General features: G+C 58.4%; 2 protein-coding genes across 3 annotated transcripts in view; one reads left to right on the forward strand and one right to left on the reverse strand.

Moving 5' to 3' along the window:
* Positions 1-1,872, reverse strand: part of SNUPN (snurportin 1) — a 41,682-nt gene extending 39,810 nt beyond the window's left edge. The window contains exon 1 of one of the 2 annotated variants that reach the window (XM_082735919.1): positions 1,789-1,872. The gene's annotated coding sequence lies outside the window, so the exon portion shown is untranslated. The remainder of the gene's footprint in view (positions 1-1,788) is intronic. The other variant, XM_082735921.1, reaches the window with a different exon arrangement.
* A 181-nt stretch (positions 1,873-2,053) lies between these two features.
* SNX33 (sorting nexin 33) lies at positions 2,054-11,469 on the forward strand. The gene is made up of 2 exons (XM_082735857.1): positions 2,054-4,118; positions 9,843-11,469. Exons 1-2 carry the CDS (start codon positions 2,651-2,653, stop codon positions 10,094-10,096), a joined length of 1,722 nt encoding a protein of 573 aa, XP_082591983.1. The 5' UTR covers positions 2,054-2,650; the 3' UTR covers positions 10,097-11,469.
* Positions 11,470-14,324: the final 2,855 nt, after the last annotated feature.

The raw sequence follows: 14,324 nt of genomic DNA on the forward strand, positions 1-14,324 counted from the left end.
ATATTTTAAAAAAACAAAAAACCAAACCAAAACAACAACAACAATAAAACCAGCCAAAGGTGCCCAGCTTTAGCAGCTCTACCTTGTACCAATCTGCAAAAAGTAGGAAAAGTCAGAATGAGGAGGAAGGATGTTCTAGCTGGAAGAGGGTAGGCAAGGCTCCAGGGCATAGCCAGGAAGAGGAGTAGGGGCTAAGGCCTTGGTCTCACCTTAAGCACCTCCTCCTCCAGGAAGCCTTCCTTGATCCTTGCTCCAGCCATGGGACAAGTGCCCTCCCATGCACATTTCATTCCCCTGGTGACACTGGGTAGGGAGTTACCGGTCTGATGTATCTGAGCTTCAGGAAAGTAAGGACAATGTCTTATCTTTGTAGCCTAGGGGGCCTGATACAGAATGATTACTAAATTGATGCTTCCTTGATTGCATGACTGAATGAGTGAGACAGACACAGGATAGATGAATTAAAGACAAGACCGTGGACTGTAAACCCAAGAAGGCACAATACCTATTGCCTGTTGTGATGTAATCTCCAGCCCCCAGCAGAGTGCCCGACAGTCAGCGACCAAAGTGTCCCGGATAGGCTGACCGAGTGTCAGATCCCCCCTGCCTCTTTGCCCGAGCCTCTGTGGACCACCCCTCTCTCCTTGCTGCTGACTGCAGATGAACATCTAGTCCCCGTGGCCGCACAAAGCATCAGGGAACCGGTTGTACCTAAGCTTGTTCCCGGTTGCTACATACGCAGGGTTAGGACTTTCCCTCTGAAGGAAGTCTCCCAGGGCAGGGGGCGCTTCTGGCCTTGTCTGGCTAAAGTACCAGGACCTGCAGCGGTCAGTATCCCAGGCCTCTAAGGATTCTTCCCAGAGGGCGCTGCTGGCACTGGGGCCGCCCTGGGGCCCCCTCCGGAGAACAATCCCCAGGCTGCGCCACGGCCCAGTTTCATCCTGTCTCCCCAGGGAAGGGGTGAAAGGGCAGGGGAATGGGAGGGGGGCGTCGACTGCTCTCCCGGCACCCTTCTTCAATCCCTTCCCCTGGGTCTTGGCTCTGGCATCCTCCTCGCAAGCCCTCACTTTGCAAACTTTCGGAGTTTTCCGTCACTTGCGTCATGGGAAAGGCAGGAGGGTGACAGAACCCAGGAGGCAAGGCGAGGCGGCGGCTGCGGCGGCAGCGGCGGCGGCGGCGGCGCTCAGCTCCTCGGGTGAGAGGTGTCTCCCCGCGGGGCGGACTGGTAGGGGATCCTGGAGAATTCCGGCCCCCTCCTTCAGACCCAGACCCGAGCGAGCGAGGGAAGGCGAGCGCGAGAAGGAAAGACGCGAGGAGTAGGCGAGGGCCCCCGGCTGCAGCGCTTCAGGCCGCGGGAGGGCGGAGCCGGGCCGTGCCGGCCCAGCCAGGACGCACGGAAGTGCGGTGGAGTTTGCCCAATTCCCCAGCCAGCTTTTCCTCCCTCCCTCCCTCCCTCTCCCCACCCCTCACCTCCCCCTCGGCTATTCCCTCCTTTCTCCGGACACCGCCTCCTGGAATCCCTTTTTTTCTGTTGTTTTGGAGCTAGATTCTAGCTGGCGGCGGCGCAGAGGGGCTGCGAGTGCTGTACGTGGAGGCAGGCCGGGGGCACAGCCCGCCGCCCGCCGGCGGGACACGGCGGGGCCGAGCGGAGGACCGAGCGCCAGCCGGCCCGGCGCGCCATCTGCTCGCCGGAGCGCACTCTACAAACTCCTGTTGAGTGTGTGCGTGCACGCCAGGGCTGGGGGTCTGTAGGGCCTGCGCTCCGGGACCGGGGACCGCGGGGCTTACCTTTGGACGGGATCCTTGGACTCAGATCAGGGTCAGCTTCAGGCTCAGAAACTGCGGAGGAGCTAGGCAAACAAAAGAGGCCACTCAGCTAGTGGCCAGAAGTCGCCAGAGCGCCTCGTCGCGCCCCCTCCTTCCCTAGGGTGGGGGCCGGCCGCTTCGGAGGCGGGGAGAAGGCTCCTGAGCCGGCTGAGGGCTGGGGGCCGGGGGGGCCAGAGGCCGGGCCAGAGCCGGCTGGGCCGCCAGGGTCGACGGAGTTGGCGGCCTGTTGTGTAAGCCTCAGTCCTTGTTTTCCCCCCCGCCTGGCTCGTTGTGAAGCCGGACACATCCACCCTTGGACTGGATTCAAGAGGCTGCTGCTTTTCTCCATGCCCTTCTTGGATTTTCTGGATTTTTGAAAACCCAGTGGCCCAGGAGAAGGAGGAAGGAGCAGATCTGCAGAGGAATACGAGAGCAGCCTGAAGGAGCTGAGAGCCAGAGCTGCCTCGGTTTCTGAAACGGTGGTTTTTGAGTGATTCTCTTCTGTTTTAGGACATTGTTCCAGTGGAAAGTGTCAAATTCTTTCCCTCTTAAAGCTGATTTCTTTAGTTCACTTGACTTTTCTTCTGGGAGGGGAAGAAAGGAGAGACTACATGGACATGATCTCTCCCTGCTCACAGGAGTGTTCCGGAGACCTAATAATAATAGGCAGTTAATGGGCCTCGGACATTGCTTTGAGTAGTGGGAGGCTGGACAGCATCTGTGGGTAGTAAACCCCAGTTTAGGGGCCAAGAGACTGAGCTGCTGTGACAGGCCTTGAGCTACTAGTGCATTCCCAGTTCTGGGCAGGACGCTGTCCCCGTCTCTCTCTACCACTGTCCCAGCCATGGCACTGAAAGGGCGAGCCCTCTATGACTTCCGCAGCGAGAACAAGGAGGAGATCAGTATCCATCAGGATGAGGACCTGGTCATCTTCAGTGAGACCTCGCTGGATGGCTGGCTGCAGGGCCAGAATAGCCGCGGGGAGACAGGGCTCTTCCCTGCCTCTTACGTGGAGATCATCCGGTCTGGTGCCAGCCCCAACCATGCCGACTACTCCAGCAGCCCAGGCTCTCTGGGCACCCAGGTGAGCTTGTACGATAGCTCTGGTGTGGCCAGCCCTTCCAGGAGTGGTGGGGTCAGTGGCTTCCTCTCACACCAGGGCAGCTTTGAGGAGGATGATGACGATGACTGGGATGACTGGGACGATGGAAGCACGGTGGTAGAGGAGCCTCGGGCTGGTGGGCTGGGCACCAACGGGCACCCACCTCTCAACCTCTCCTACCCTGGTGCCTACCCCAGCCAGCACATGGCCTTTCGGCCCAAGCCAGCCCTGGAGCGGCAGGACAGCCTGGCGTCTGCCAAGCGCGGCAGTGTGGTGGGACGCAACCTCAACCGTTTCTCGTGCTTCGTGCGCTCTGGAGTGGAGGCCTTTATCCTGGGTGATGTGCCCATGATGGCCAAGATTGCCGAGACGTACTCCATTGAAATGGGCCCTCGTGGGCCCCAGTGGAAGGCCAACCCCCACCCGTTTGCCTGTTCCGTGGAGGACCCCACCAAACAGACCAAGTTCAAGGGCATCAAAAGCTACATCTCCTACAAGCTCACACCGACCCACGCCGGTTCGCCAGTCTACCGGCGCTACAAACACTTTGATTGGCTCTATAACCGCCTGTTGCACAAGTTCACTGTCATCTCGGTGCCCCACCTGCCGGAGAAGCAGGCCACAGGCCGCTTCGAGGAGGACTTTATTGAGAAGCGGAAGCGTCGGCTCATTCTCTGGATGGACCACATGACCAGCCACCCCGTGCTGTCCCAGTATGAGGGCTTCCAGCATTTCCTCAGCTGCCTGGATGACAAGCAGTGGAAGATGGGCAAGCGCCGGGCCGAGAAGGATGAGATGGTGGGTGCCAGCTTCCTGCTCACCTTCCAGATCCCCACGGAGCACCAGGACCTGCAGGACGTGGAGGACCGTGTGGACACGTTCAAGGCCTTCAGCAAGAAGATGGATGACAGTGTCCTGCAGCTCAGCACTGTGGCCTCAGAACTGGTGCGCAAGCATGTGGGGGGCTTCCGCAAGGAGTTCCAGAAACTGGGCAGTGCTTTCCAGGCCATCAGCCATGCCTTCCAGATGGACCCCCCGTTTAGCTCTGAGGCCCTCAACAGCGCCATTTCTCACACGGGCCGCACCTATGAAGCTGTCGGTGAGATGTTTGCTGAGCAGCCCAAAAACGACCTCTTCCAGATGCTTGACACGCTCTCCCTCTACCAGGGCCTGCTCTCAAACTTCCCCGATATCATTCACCTGCAGAAAGGTAAGAGCCAGAGTGGGCAGGAGACCTTGCCGAGTCTGTGCTCTGCAGGGCACTGGAAATCTGAGGATAGCCTAGGGGAATAGGAGCAGCCTGTCTAGTCTTTCTGTCTCATTCATTCATTCCACATTGTGTTGAGCACCTGCCATGGGGCAGGTGCTGGTCTATGTGTGGGATGTTACTGTAGACAGCTCTGGTCCCTGACTTCGAGGAGCTCGCTGTTTATTTTTCATTGTCCATTCGTTTGCTCATGCATTCCATTTTTTCTGTTTCTGTTTCATTTGATCATCTAGCCATTCTGAGCTGAGCCCGTCGAGGTATCAGGCTGAGTCTGGGAACATGGAGATGACTGGGGCCCAGGCCTTGGCCTTGAGGAGCCCAGAGGCTCGTGGGGGACAGGGACACAGATAACAAGAGCACAGAGTGTGGCCTGTCTTCCCACTCCTCTCAAGCTCCACTCCCTGCCCTCGTGTTTTGGAGCCTGTTCGTCGCACTGCATACCCTATCTGTGAGCTCCCTGTCCATGTGCAGGAGGCTCGCTGTCCCCATTTTGCAGATGAAGAAGCTGATGTCCGCAGAAGGCTGGCTGCACAGGGAGTCCGTGGCCCAGCTGAGACTGTCCCTTCCTCCTGCGCCTCCCTAAGGACACAACCATGTTGGCCAGTTCCCAAGCCCAGCTGTGTTTTCAGTTCTCATGGCCCCCCTCCGTGGGGGAGGGACAGGATGAGCCCCTGTCTGTTACTGTTGGGCCGTCAAGGAACTGCCAGGGAAGTGACTCATCCCAGGTCACCTAGGGGCACCGGGGCTGGTCCAGGGGAGGAACAGGGGTTCGGGGCACTACCCACATGGCCCATTCAACTCCCCCTTCCTGAACCTGGCTTCTTTTGGCCTGCACAGTGAGTGAGGGGCTGAACTGGCAGGTGGCTAAGTCCTGGGACAACAGGCCGGGCAGATGTTGAGAGAGGTGTGGTTCTCCCTGGGGCTGCTTGGTAACTCCGGAAGAACGTCTGCAGGGCGTGGGGCTGGCTCCCGGGCCCCTAGGCCCTGAGGTCAGGCCTGGCTTGGTGCGGAGTTTTCCTCTGGGTGGGGCTCAGAGGCAGACCTCTGGACTGAGCCGGGGGGGACAGCAAACACCACCCTCTGCCTCTGTATCCAGGAGAGCCCAAAGTACGCCAGCCCTGTTCTGCTTTACCAGGAAATCGCCTTCTAGAACTTCTCCCAGGTTCCTTTCTCCCCTCACTTTCTCATCCTCCTTCCTTTCCCTGCCCTTTTTTCTCACCTTCACCTTCCTGTCCTCCTCCTTTCACCTTCCTTCAGCTTCAGGAAACATGAGCCCTGAGTTCTAGTTTTGGCTGTGTTCCCAGTTTGCTGGGTATTCCCGGGAAGTGCCTTCCCCTCTCTGGGCCTTAGTTTCCTGATCTAGAAAACAAGGGAAGTTCGATCCAGTGAACTCTCAGGAGGGGAGCCTCCTGGGGAGGATCTGGTGGAGAACAGGGTCATGCCTTAGAGCTGACTCTGAGCTCTGGGGCAGGCATACAGCAGAGGCGACTGGCTGACTGGGGCCTGTGGGGCAGGTGTCTCCCTGGCCGGAAGTAGAAGCACGTTCACTGCTGCACTCAGGCCTGGGAAAGCTGGTTCAACCAGCTCCTTGGATCGTGTATGTCTGTGTGGGCAGTGGCGGGGGAAAGCAGGGGCACAGTGAGTAAACAGCCACCCCGGGCCAGAGCTGGGGAAGGAGCGTGGCCCCTTCCCCAGCCAGGGCTCCCAGGGTTGCACTGAAGCAGGAAGCAGTGATGTCAGGCTGGCCTTTCAGAGGAGCAGGGACGCAGAGCTAAGAGAGGCCATTTCCGAGTGTCTTCTTGAGGTCTTTCTGAGAGTGAGGGCCCAGCAGTCATCTGGGCTCATGCATTCAACCTTAGGCAGAGGCAAATCCACCTTCCCTCACCCTGAGGACCCCTCCCCAGTGGACCAACTCATTTGGGCTTACTTTTCCTCCTTCTGGGCTGTGGCTGGGCAAGTTAGGGAGGAGGGCTTGGGATCTGGCTGAGACAGAATTGGGCAGGTTTGGAGGACTATGGCCTGATCAGGGGAGAAGGAGTTCCATGCTGGCCATGTGGGTGGGACTCTTTCTTAGAGAGAGGAGCAGGAAAGTTGGGCCTCAGATCTCCGGAATTCTGTCTAGTCCATCAGGACATCTGAAAGATAGCAAGCGAATGGCAGAGGCCATGGAAGGAAGGAGACAGGAGGCTTAGGTGGGGTCAGGAGGCCAGGATCTGGACAAATATTGCCTCTGAGATGACCGTGAGGGTGTTTTTCCTCTCTCAGTGTCCCCCTTAGTAAAACAGATCGTGGAGTCTACTTGGCACTGAGATGAAGGCCACCACTCTGTCTGCCCGGTGGCCCAGCAGTGTAGGGGTCACCTAAGAGAAGAGGAACCATATAATTAACCATTGAAACTTGGACAGTCTTGGCGTAAAAGGGGCCCCAGTCATAGTTACTCTGGGACAAGGGGAAATAGTGCCTATCCAGGGCCTCTCCCTGTGAGCCAGCAGGGCAGGGAAGTTACTGTGGTCCCCTGTATTTTCCCGATGAGGTCCAGTGAGGTGGGGATGATACGCAGAGCAGAAATTGGGGCCCAAGGGTGTCTGAGTACACCGCCCAGGCTGGTTCCCTTGTGCCAGACAGATGGGGTGAAGGAGCACCCCAAGGGATGGGTGCACGGGTAGATGAGGCAGAGGGGAAGGATGAGGGAGGATGGGTGCTTAGCACCCTGCTAACTCAGTTGGCGTGCTTGGCGGGTGGGAAGCAGGCCCAGGAACTCACAACGTGCGACAGCAGCCATGGGACTCCTAGGCTGGCGGTGGAAGCATGTCCACAGCAGGACCAAGTGCTTGTCTGGGGGGATGGGCAGGTCTGACCTCTGTGTTCTAGGCTATCATCTAACCCTCCTTCTCCCTCCCCTCCTAGACTTCCATAAACAAAGAGAAGCCTCTTGCTACCAGCCACCAGCAGCTGATGCATATGGTTGCATGGAGCATCTTGAGCTCTTAAACTCTGCTGGGTGCTGGCCTAAGTACTTTGTACAGATGAGTTCTGTTAAACCCTAACTACACTCTAGGGTGGGGACAGTTATGATCCCATTTTTTAGATCTAGAAACTCAAAATCACTGTACTGCCAAGAGCAATAGTCAGTGGCATCAGACCTAGTCCAGCCTGTTCCACTGGACAGCTGGGAGACCTCTGACCCAGTGGCTTTCTGGAAGTGACACAGCTGGGCTCAGACCTCCTGTCCCTGACGTGGGTTGGGGGTGATTTCCTCGGAGAGGCGGGGACAGGTTAGATTTAGGTGGGAGCTTCAGGAGTGTGTCTGGGACCCGACCTTCCTTTCCTAGTTCCTGGGATCCAGCTTACAGGACACCTGCCAGGGCAGGAGGCTTCCCTGGGTCCTGAGCTCTGGGGTTGAGTCCTACATGGAATATAGCAGAGCTGCCCGATGGGCCTGAGCCCCGACTCCCAGCCTGTCTCAGGGGTATGTTAGGGTTGTTCGGTCTCAGCCCCAGATCTGAGTCACAGGGTGGAGAGGTGACAGAGAGCAGGGTGGGACCTCCGCCTGTCCCCTCCCCTCCACAGCTTTTGTCCCCTGTTGCTGGCCCCCTGCCTGGGTGTGGATACCTAGCAATTGCAATAGATTTATTTCTATTACTTGGGCCTCTGTCTCCCCATCAACAAAAGGAAACTTTCTCTCCTCCAAGGTCAGAAAAGCCCTCTGGAATCTGGGTCCACCCTCACTGTATCCAGATTTTTTAAAGCAGCTGCAGCTGGAATCCAAGCTAGTTAGTATGTCCTTTTCAAGTAGGTTCCTTGTCTGTTATCTGGGGGCCTCACACAGATGGGGTGACCTGGGTGACCTAGCATGGGGTCTCTGCAGTAGATGTCCACATCCCCAGCTGTCGGGGGCACCTCTGCACCCCCACATATGGGGCACGAAGGAGGCTGGGAGGCCCTAGGGAAGTCCTCCCTGGCAGGGCCTCAGTTTCCTCTGTGCTGCTGGCCTCTAGGACCTCTTTAGCTCCGAAGTCTCTTATTGAGCCCTTGTGCTGGGCCTTGGGATGGTCCCTCTTGTGCTGCCCAGACTTGGGCAGTTGGGGTGGAACAGGAGGCGGGAGGTGGCTCAGGGAGGGTGGCAGAAGGAGCAAGTTGGTTGGGAGCTGGTGACGGTCGAATTCTTTCTAGTGCGGTGTGAGCGACCCTGGAGATCCTCCAAACTTGTGTCTGCCCGCCTCAGGTGTCCCTGTTAGCCATGCATTTGCCAGCTCCTATGGGTGCCTCTGTAGTTGTTTCCAGCATGTGGAGCCCTGGGCCTGCCACAGAGTAAATGACTGAAAGAAGGATCTCGAATGCATTAGACATCTTGAGCAAGAGTCAGAGGCACCCAGCGGGCTGTTGGTGTGATTGGATGCTTCTCAAGTGCTCGGGGCTGTGTTATCCTGTGTGCCAGGCCTTCCTGTACCTGTACCCTGCTTTGCACAGTGCAGTCCCTACAGCCCTGCGAGGAGTGCACGTCAGGCCCAGGAAGACGTCCTCCTTCCCCCTGCAACTGGCCCCGCAGCCTTCAGTGCACAGTCAGTCAAGTGCCTGTTAATGCAGAGCTGAAATTCATTCACCAACTGCTTGCTGATTTATTCAGATTCTTCTAAATTGGGTCCCCTGCCCAGGTTTGTCCCCCACCCCCCATCTGTCACCTGGTTAGTGCAGGGCCTCCTCTGGTCCCTCTAGGCTGGTGGGGAGACACACACAAAGGAAAATTCCATGTGACTTTGATGTGCTGTTTTTAGAATCAGTGGGGGTCGGGAGCACCCTGGAGAAGGGTCGGGAGCACCCTGGAGAAGGGTCGGGAGGTGTGGGAGGCATCCAACCTAGGGGCACTGCGGGAGGCTCTGGCAGGGAAATGCTGCCCGAGTCTGATCAGGGGCCTTAAATTATATAGAAAGATCTTGCGGGCAGAGAGGTAGTGGTAGGAAAGAGCAGGGTGAGTTTGATGAACGCGGGGTCAGCATGGAATGGGTGCAGGGCCTAACTCCCGGAGCGCCTCCTGGCTGGGCAGACAGCCAGCAACCTTCGTCTGCGGGTAGAGGGGCGCCCCTCTTGGCTGTTCGTCAGGTGGTGTGGAGAACCTCTTAGACACTGGGCCTGAGGTGGGAGCCCCTTAGTTGCTGCTCATGGAGGGACCGGTCGAATCCGCTCATCAGACGTGTACCCAGCTCTCCTGGGGGCCAGGCCTGGTCCTGGGTGCGGGAGACACTGAGCTCACAGAGCAGAGGGAGGCAGGCAGAGCAAGCACAGGGTAGTAAGAGCCAGGGCTGATGGAAGCTCCAGGAACACGGGGAGGTACCTCATGTCCTGGGGGGCTGCTGGGAAAGCTTTCTGGAGGAGGTGATGTCTGAGCCAATTAGGAGCCAGTGTGAGAGACGATGCTGGTGTTGGGTAAGGACGGCCCTGTCCTGGAACTTGATACAGCCAGCAGGGCTGTGATGGGCTGGGTGCCATAAGCCGCTGGCAGTGCCCCAGGTCTGGAGGGAAGGTGTCCTGATGGTGAGGGTTTGGGGGAGGTCCTGGGGGAGACACCCAGGTGGCTGTCCCTGAGGGGGTTCCTGGAAGGTATAGGGAGCAAAGCAGGCAGACCAGAGCCCTAACTTCCCTTGTCCTCCTCCACTGTGCCCGTGCCAGGCGCCTTCGCCAAGGTGAAGGAGAGCCAACGCATGAGTGACGAGGGCCGCATGGCACAGGACGAGGCAGATGGCATTCGCAGGCGCTGCCGTGTGGTGGGCTTCGCCCTGCAGGCCGAAATGAACCACTTCCACCAGCGCCGCGAACTCGACTTCAAGCACATGATGCAGAACTACCTGCGCCAGCAGATCCTCTTCTACCAGCGGGTGGGCCAGCAGCTGGAGAAGACTCTGCGCATGTACGACAGCCTCTGACCATGTGTCCCCAGCCCCTGCCCTGTGCCTCAGCCTGGTCGCCGCCACGTACTCTGCTCACTAGACCCACCTGCTCCAGTAGTGGCTGGGAGGGCTGTGGGGGCTTTGGACGAGTCCTGGGTCCCCCTGTGGAAGTTCCCCAGCTCTTAGAGGTAAGGGGCACAGCAGGGGTGAGATCGGGGTCAGGAACCTTCCAGGCCGAGCCCTGGGCTGTGAGTCAGCGCTTGAGGCTGGGCCCTGGGTCAGTGCTTGAGGCTGGGCCCTGGCCTTAGCCTCCCCTAGAACCTGCAGTGCTCACTCACCTGGCCACCACCCCCACACTCGTTCAGCAGGCATGGGGTGGCCCTGCTGCGGCCCCGTGTCAGATGCTGGCTGGGTACCAGGGCTGCGACATGCCTGCCCTCAGGGAGTCCCCAGGCGAGCTGGGGTCAGACACAGAAACAGACAAGGGCAACACAGAGTGACTGATGGTAAATAAGGGCTTCCTGAAAGCTTAAAGAAAGAACCACTCCTTCTGCTGGTCAGGGAAGGCTCCGTAGAATAAGTGACGTTTGAGTAGTGTTTTGGAGAATGACAGGACCTGGCAGACAGTAGATGGGGCCGAGGGTGGAGGGGACAGTCAGAGAGAAGAATAGCATGGGCAAAGGTGTGAAGACATGAAAACACCCCCTCTTCTCTCCCTTACTTTTCCCCAGTAAGTTTGGTGCCCCCTTGGTGGGGATTTTGGCCTTTGTGACAGAGGGAAGGGCTCTTCCTCCCATGTCGCTGTCCCTGCCTCACTTTGTTCCCTTAGGAGGAGCTGCAGGCCAACTCCCTCCTGACTCCCCTCCACCTCCTGAGCCTCCATTAGCTCTTGGTTAGGGGACCATGCAGCATCTTTTCCCTGGGCTCAAGGTGCTGAGACAAGCCAGTGACCCCAGGACCTTGGTGGCACCTTCGTGGAAAGGACACCCAGAAGTTACCAGATATTTGAGTTCACCAGCAGCAGCTCTGCACATTCTGAGCAGGCGCAGGCCCCAATGAATCCCGGAATCCTTCCTGTTGCATAGAGGGAAGGCCAAGGGGAAAAAGACAGGGGCCGGCTTGCCCACTGCCCCAGAAGTCCTGGGCCCACGCGCCTATGGCCAGCCTCACTGTGATTTCAGCCCCGGCTCCCTCCCCAGCCAGGTTGTGCTGTCTCCCACCCATGTTTACATCCTCAAGGGGGCTATTCCCTTCTCCCAGGCCAGGGTGTGGGCCATCAGGATTGGGGGAACTGACAGGTGCCACTGCTGGCCTCCCCAGGAGGTCATGGCCACTTCTGGCTCCTGCTGCTTGAATCTTTTTTTCTTTCTTGTTTTCTTGATAAACCTTTTGCAATTAAGACAACAAAAGCATGGCTTGTTTGTTTGTTTGTTTGGATCCCAAAGGGATTGAGGGTGGGAGAAGGATGAAACCCCAAGTGTCCCTGGGAGCTATTAGACTGTGAGGTCTTAGTGGGCACAAAACCTCTAAAGCTTGTAGGGAGGGCTGTGCCGATAGCAGGTGCTAGCTGGGGAGCTAGAGGTGGCCGTGGACCCCAGCTGGACACCATCCTTCTCAGTCCTCATGCTCCTCATCTCTCAAATGGGTGGAGTCCTGCTGAGGGTTTTTCTGCACTGCCCAGTGATCAGTGACGGCAGGAGCACCTTGCGAGAGGAGGCCAGGCTCAGGACAGTCTAATGGAAAGGGGGTGCCCCAGGGAGGCCCTGGTCCAGGAGAGGTGGGAGGTGGGAGGGGCACTCGGGATCTGTGTCCTTCCCCAAGCATTCCAGGGCACCCAGTCCTGTGGTGGCTTCCATGTTGGGAGCTGAGGAGAACTGCCCTCCCCTTGCCCTGGCCAGTCCCTCAGCGATGTCCCAGTTAGGATGAGCAAGAATCAGTTTCCACATGGGAAGGAGGGGTGCTAGAAAACCCCGGGTCTCTTTCAGAGCAAGGGGATAGGGCTGGCAGGGCTGGGCCCCAGGGGAGGCTATGACCAGGCCAGGGGCCCAGGGAGCTCACAGCAGTGAGAGGGGTGAGGAATGGTGGGTGCAGTAGGAAAGGGGCAGCAAAGCCTCCCTGTTCAGGGCAGAGCACCCTCAGAGAAACTTTTGGAATGGGCCCTTGGCCCTGGGTCAAAATTAGGTCAGATTTGGGACTTTCTGTGGAATTTTCCCCTCCCTCCATTTTCCAACCCACCCAAGGGCCTTCCCGCTTTGACCTCCAGGCAGCCTTCTGTAGACAGAACTCTGGGCACAGTGGGGGAGGCTCCTTTCTGAGGTCAGTCTGGGTCGGGGTGGTGGAAACGCCTTTCTTAACCCACGGTGTCTGGAAAGTCCCCTGTTCATGCTTCTTACCCTGGGAAGAGTTTTACCCTCTTGTGTCCCTTCCTTGGGGTGGGGGGCACCTTGCACGCCTTCCATTGTCAGGGTGAGGAAGGCAGTCTGACGCTTGACTCAGGAGGGGTGTGCCCCTGGTAGAAGAGTCCAGAAGTGAAGTCCTGGGACAAGCCAGGTCTACTGCCGGCATCCTGAGCTATCTAGGCTGGGGCAGGCTTCTGTATAAGTGGGAGGGAGGATGTCACAGACATTCCCTCAGGTTTCTTTCTGTCTCTCTGTGGGTTGGGGTATTGGGGGAGTAGTTTGAGATTAGTCTGGGCTGACCGGAGCCCCTTTCAGGGGGCACCTGGGGGACCAGTTGGGGGAGGTGTGAGAGCATCCTGGTGGTGGCAGGGCCCGCTGGGAGTCTCAGTCACTAGCCAGGCAGATGTTTCAGACTGAGCTGGGCCCAGCTGCCTCCAGTTCCCTCCCTCACTTTGCTCCAAGGGGGTGGGAAACAAGGCCCCTCTTTCTGCCCTGGGCAGCTATCAGGACCTGGGGGTGGGGTGATCCGAATCTCTGATCCCCAGTCTTGGTCCAGGACATGAAAGGAGTTGGCTTTGTGGCCACATGTGGGGGTTGGGGACGGAGGCAGCGCTCAGATCCTGCATCTGTTGCTTCCCCAACAAGCTGGCGGCGCGGTGGGGGGCGGGGGGGAGGACGTGAACTACTGTGCCATGGCTCTGCCACAGCTGTGCCACCATTGGAGGGGAGGCAGGTAGATGGGGGCTCCATGGCCAGCTCAGCACCTTTCCCGCACCTGTGGCACGGCCATGCTGTCATCCCCACGTCCACGTAGTCCCAGCTGGAGCCACCCAGCCCCAAGCAGGCACAGCCACATGCGGCCACACTCCCTGCCCACAGGGACATAGGCCACACCTGTGTGCACATCTGCACACAAATGCTCTTACAGGGGCATTCCCAGCCATGGCACTGCCCACCGTCACACGTTCACAGCCACGGCTGCACATGCGTCGTCTCTTCAGAGCACCGGTCCCATCGTGTCTTCACTCAGAATGTCCCACTGTCCTACCCGCACAGAGCCACACACACTCAAACACACGGCTTCAAGTCACATGTGCTCATAGCGAAGGTGTCACCTGTGTTGCTGCTTCTAGACTGCCCCCGTGCTCCCTCTTGGGGGGAGCCAGTGGCATCACCCGTCTTCTGACACTGGCCTGTCCAGGTGGGGAACTCAAGGTCTAGTGGAGGGTGGTGGCTGGTGGTGTCACCCAGCAGGGCTGGAGGAGGTTCAAGGGCTTGAGCCCAGCTCTGGGTAGCTCTGCGGCCAGTCCCCAAGGCCAGCCCCTCCTGCCTCAGTAAGGCCCTGGCTGAACCCACCCAATGAAGCTCCAGTCAGAGCTGAGGCTGCAGTATCCACATGAACCAGAGCCGGGACGCGGTGGGCAGGGCCCAGGCCTGTGCAGAAGGAACATTCCTGCACTGTCTCCTCCCCAAGCATGCGAGGACTGGGCCCGCCCTGCCTGCCTGCCCGCTGACTCAGGCCTCCCGGAGCCAAGCCGGCGGGTCCCCAACCCCCCCCCCCCACAACCTGTCTCCCTTCCAGTTCAGCTCCAGTATGGCTCTGTGGGCTGGGGTAGGAGACGAGGAGCTTGGGCCAAAACCACGGAGAGAAATGAAAACTCACCTCCCCCAGATGGGGCTCTGCTTGCGAAACCCAGTCCCAGGGTTCAGGATAATTTAACGCAAACCTTTTTTTCCTTTGGTTTGGTTTGGTTAGTCAAATCCCGGTGCAGTCCAGGCTGTTGAAAAAGCAAGTCTCACAGAGCTGTGGCCTCCCTGGTCCTCATAGCAGCCCTGGTAGGCAGAGTTGTTCCATTGCACAGATG

Source organism: Mustela nivalis, assembly GCF_964662115.1.
Source record: "Mustela nivalis genome assembly, chromosome: 6".
Classification (NCBI taxonomy): Eukaryota; Metazoa; Chordata; class Mammalia; order Carnivora; family Mustelidae; genus Mustela; species Mustela nivalis.

What these genes read in the sequence shown, in the direction of transcription:
- SNX33 (XM_082735857.1), top strand. Translation starts at nt 2,651, where the DNA reads ATGGCACTGAAAGGGCGAGCCCTCTATGACTTCCGCAGCGAGAACAAG. An exon ending in TATCATTCACCTGCAGAAAG is followed by an intron (nt 4,119 to 9,842) that starts GTAAGAGCCAGA and finishes TGCCCGTGCCAG; the next exon opens with GCGCCTTCGCCAAGGTGAAG.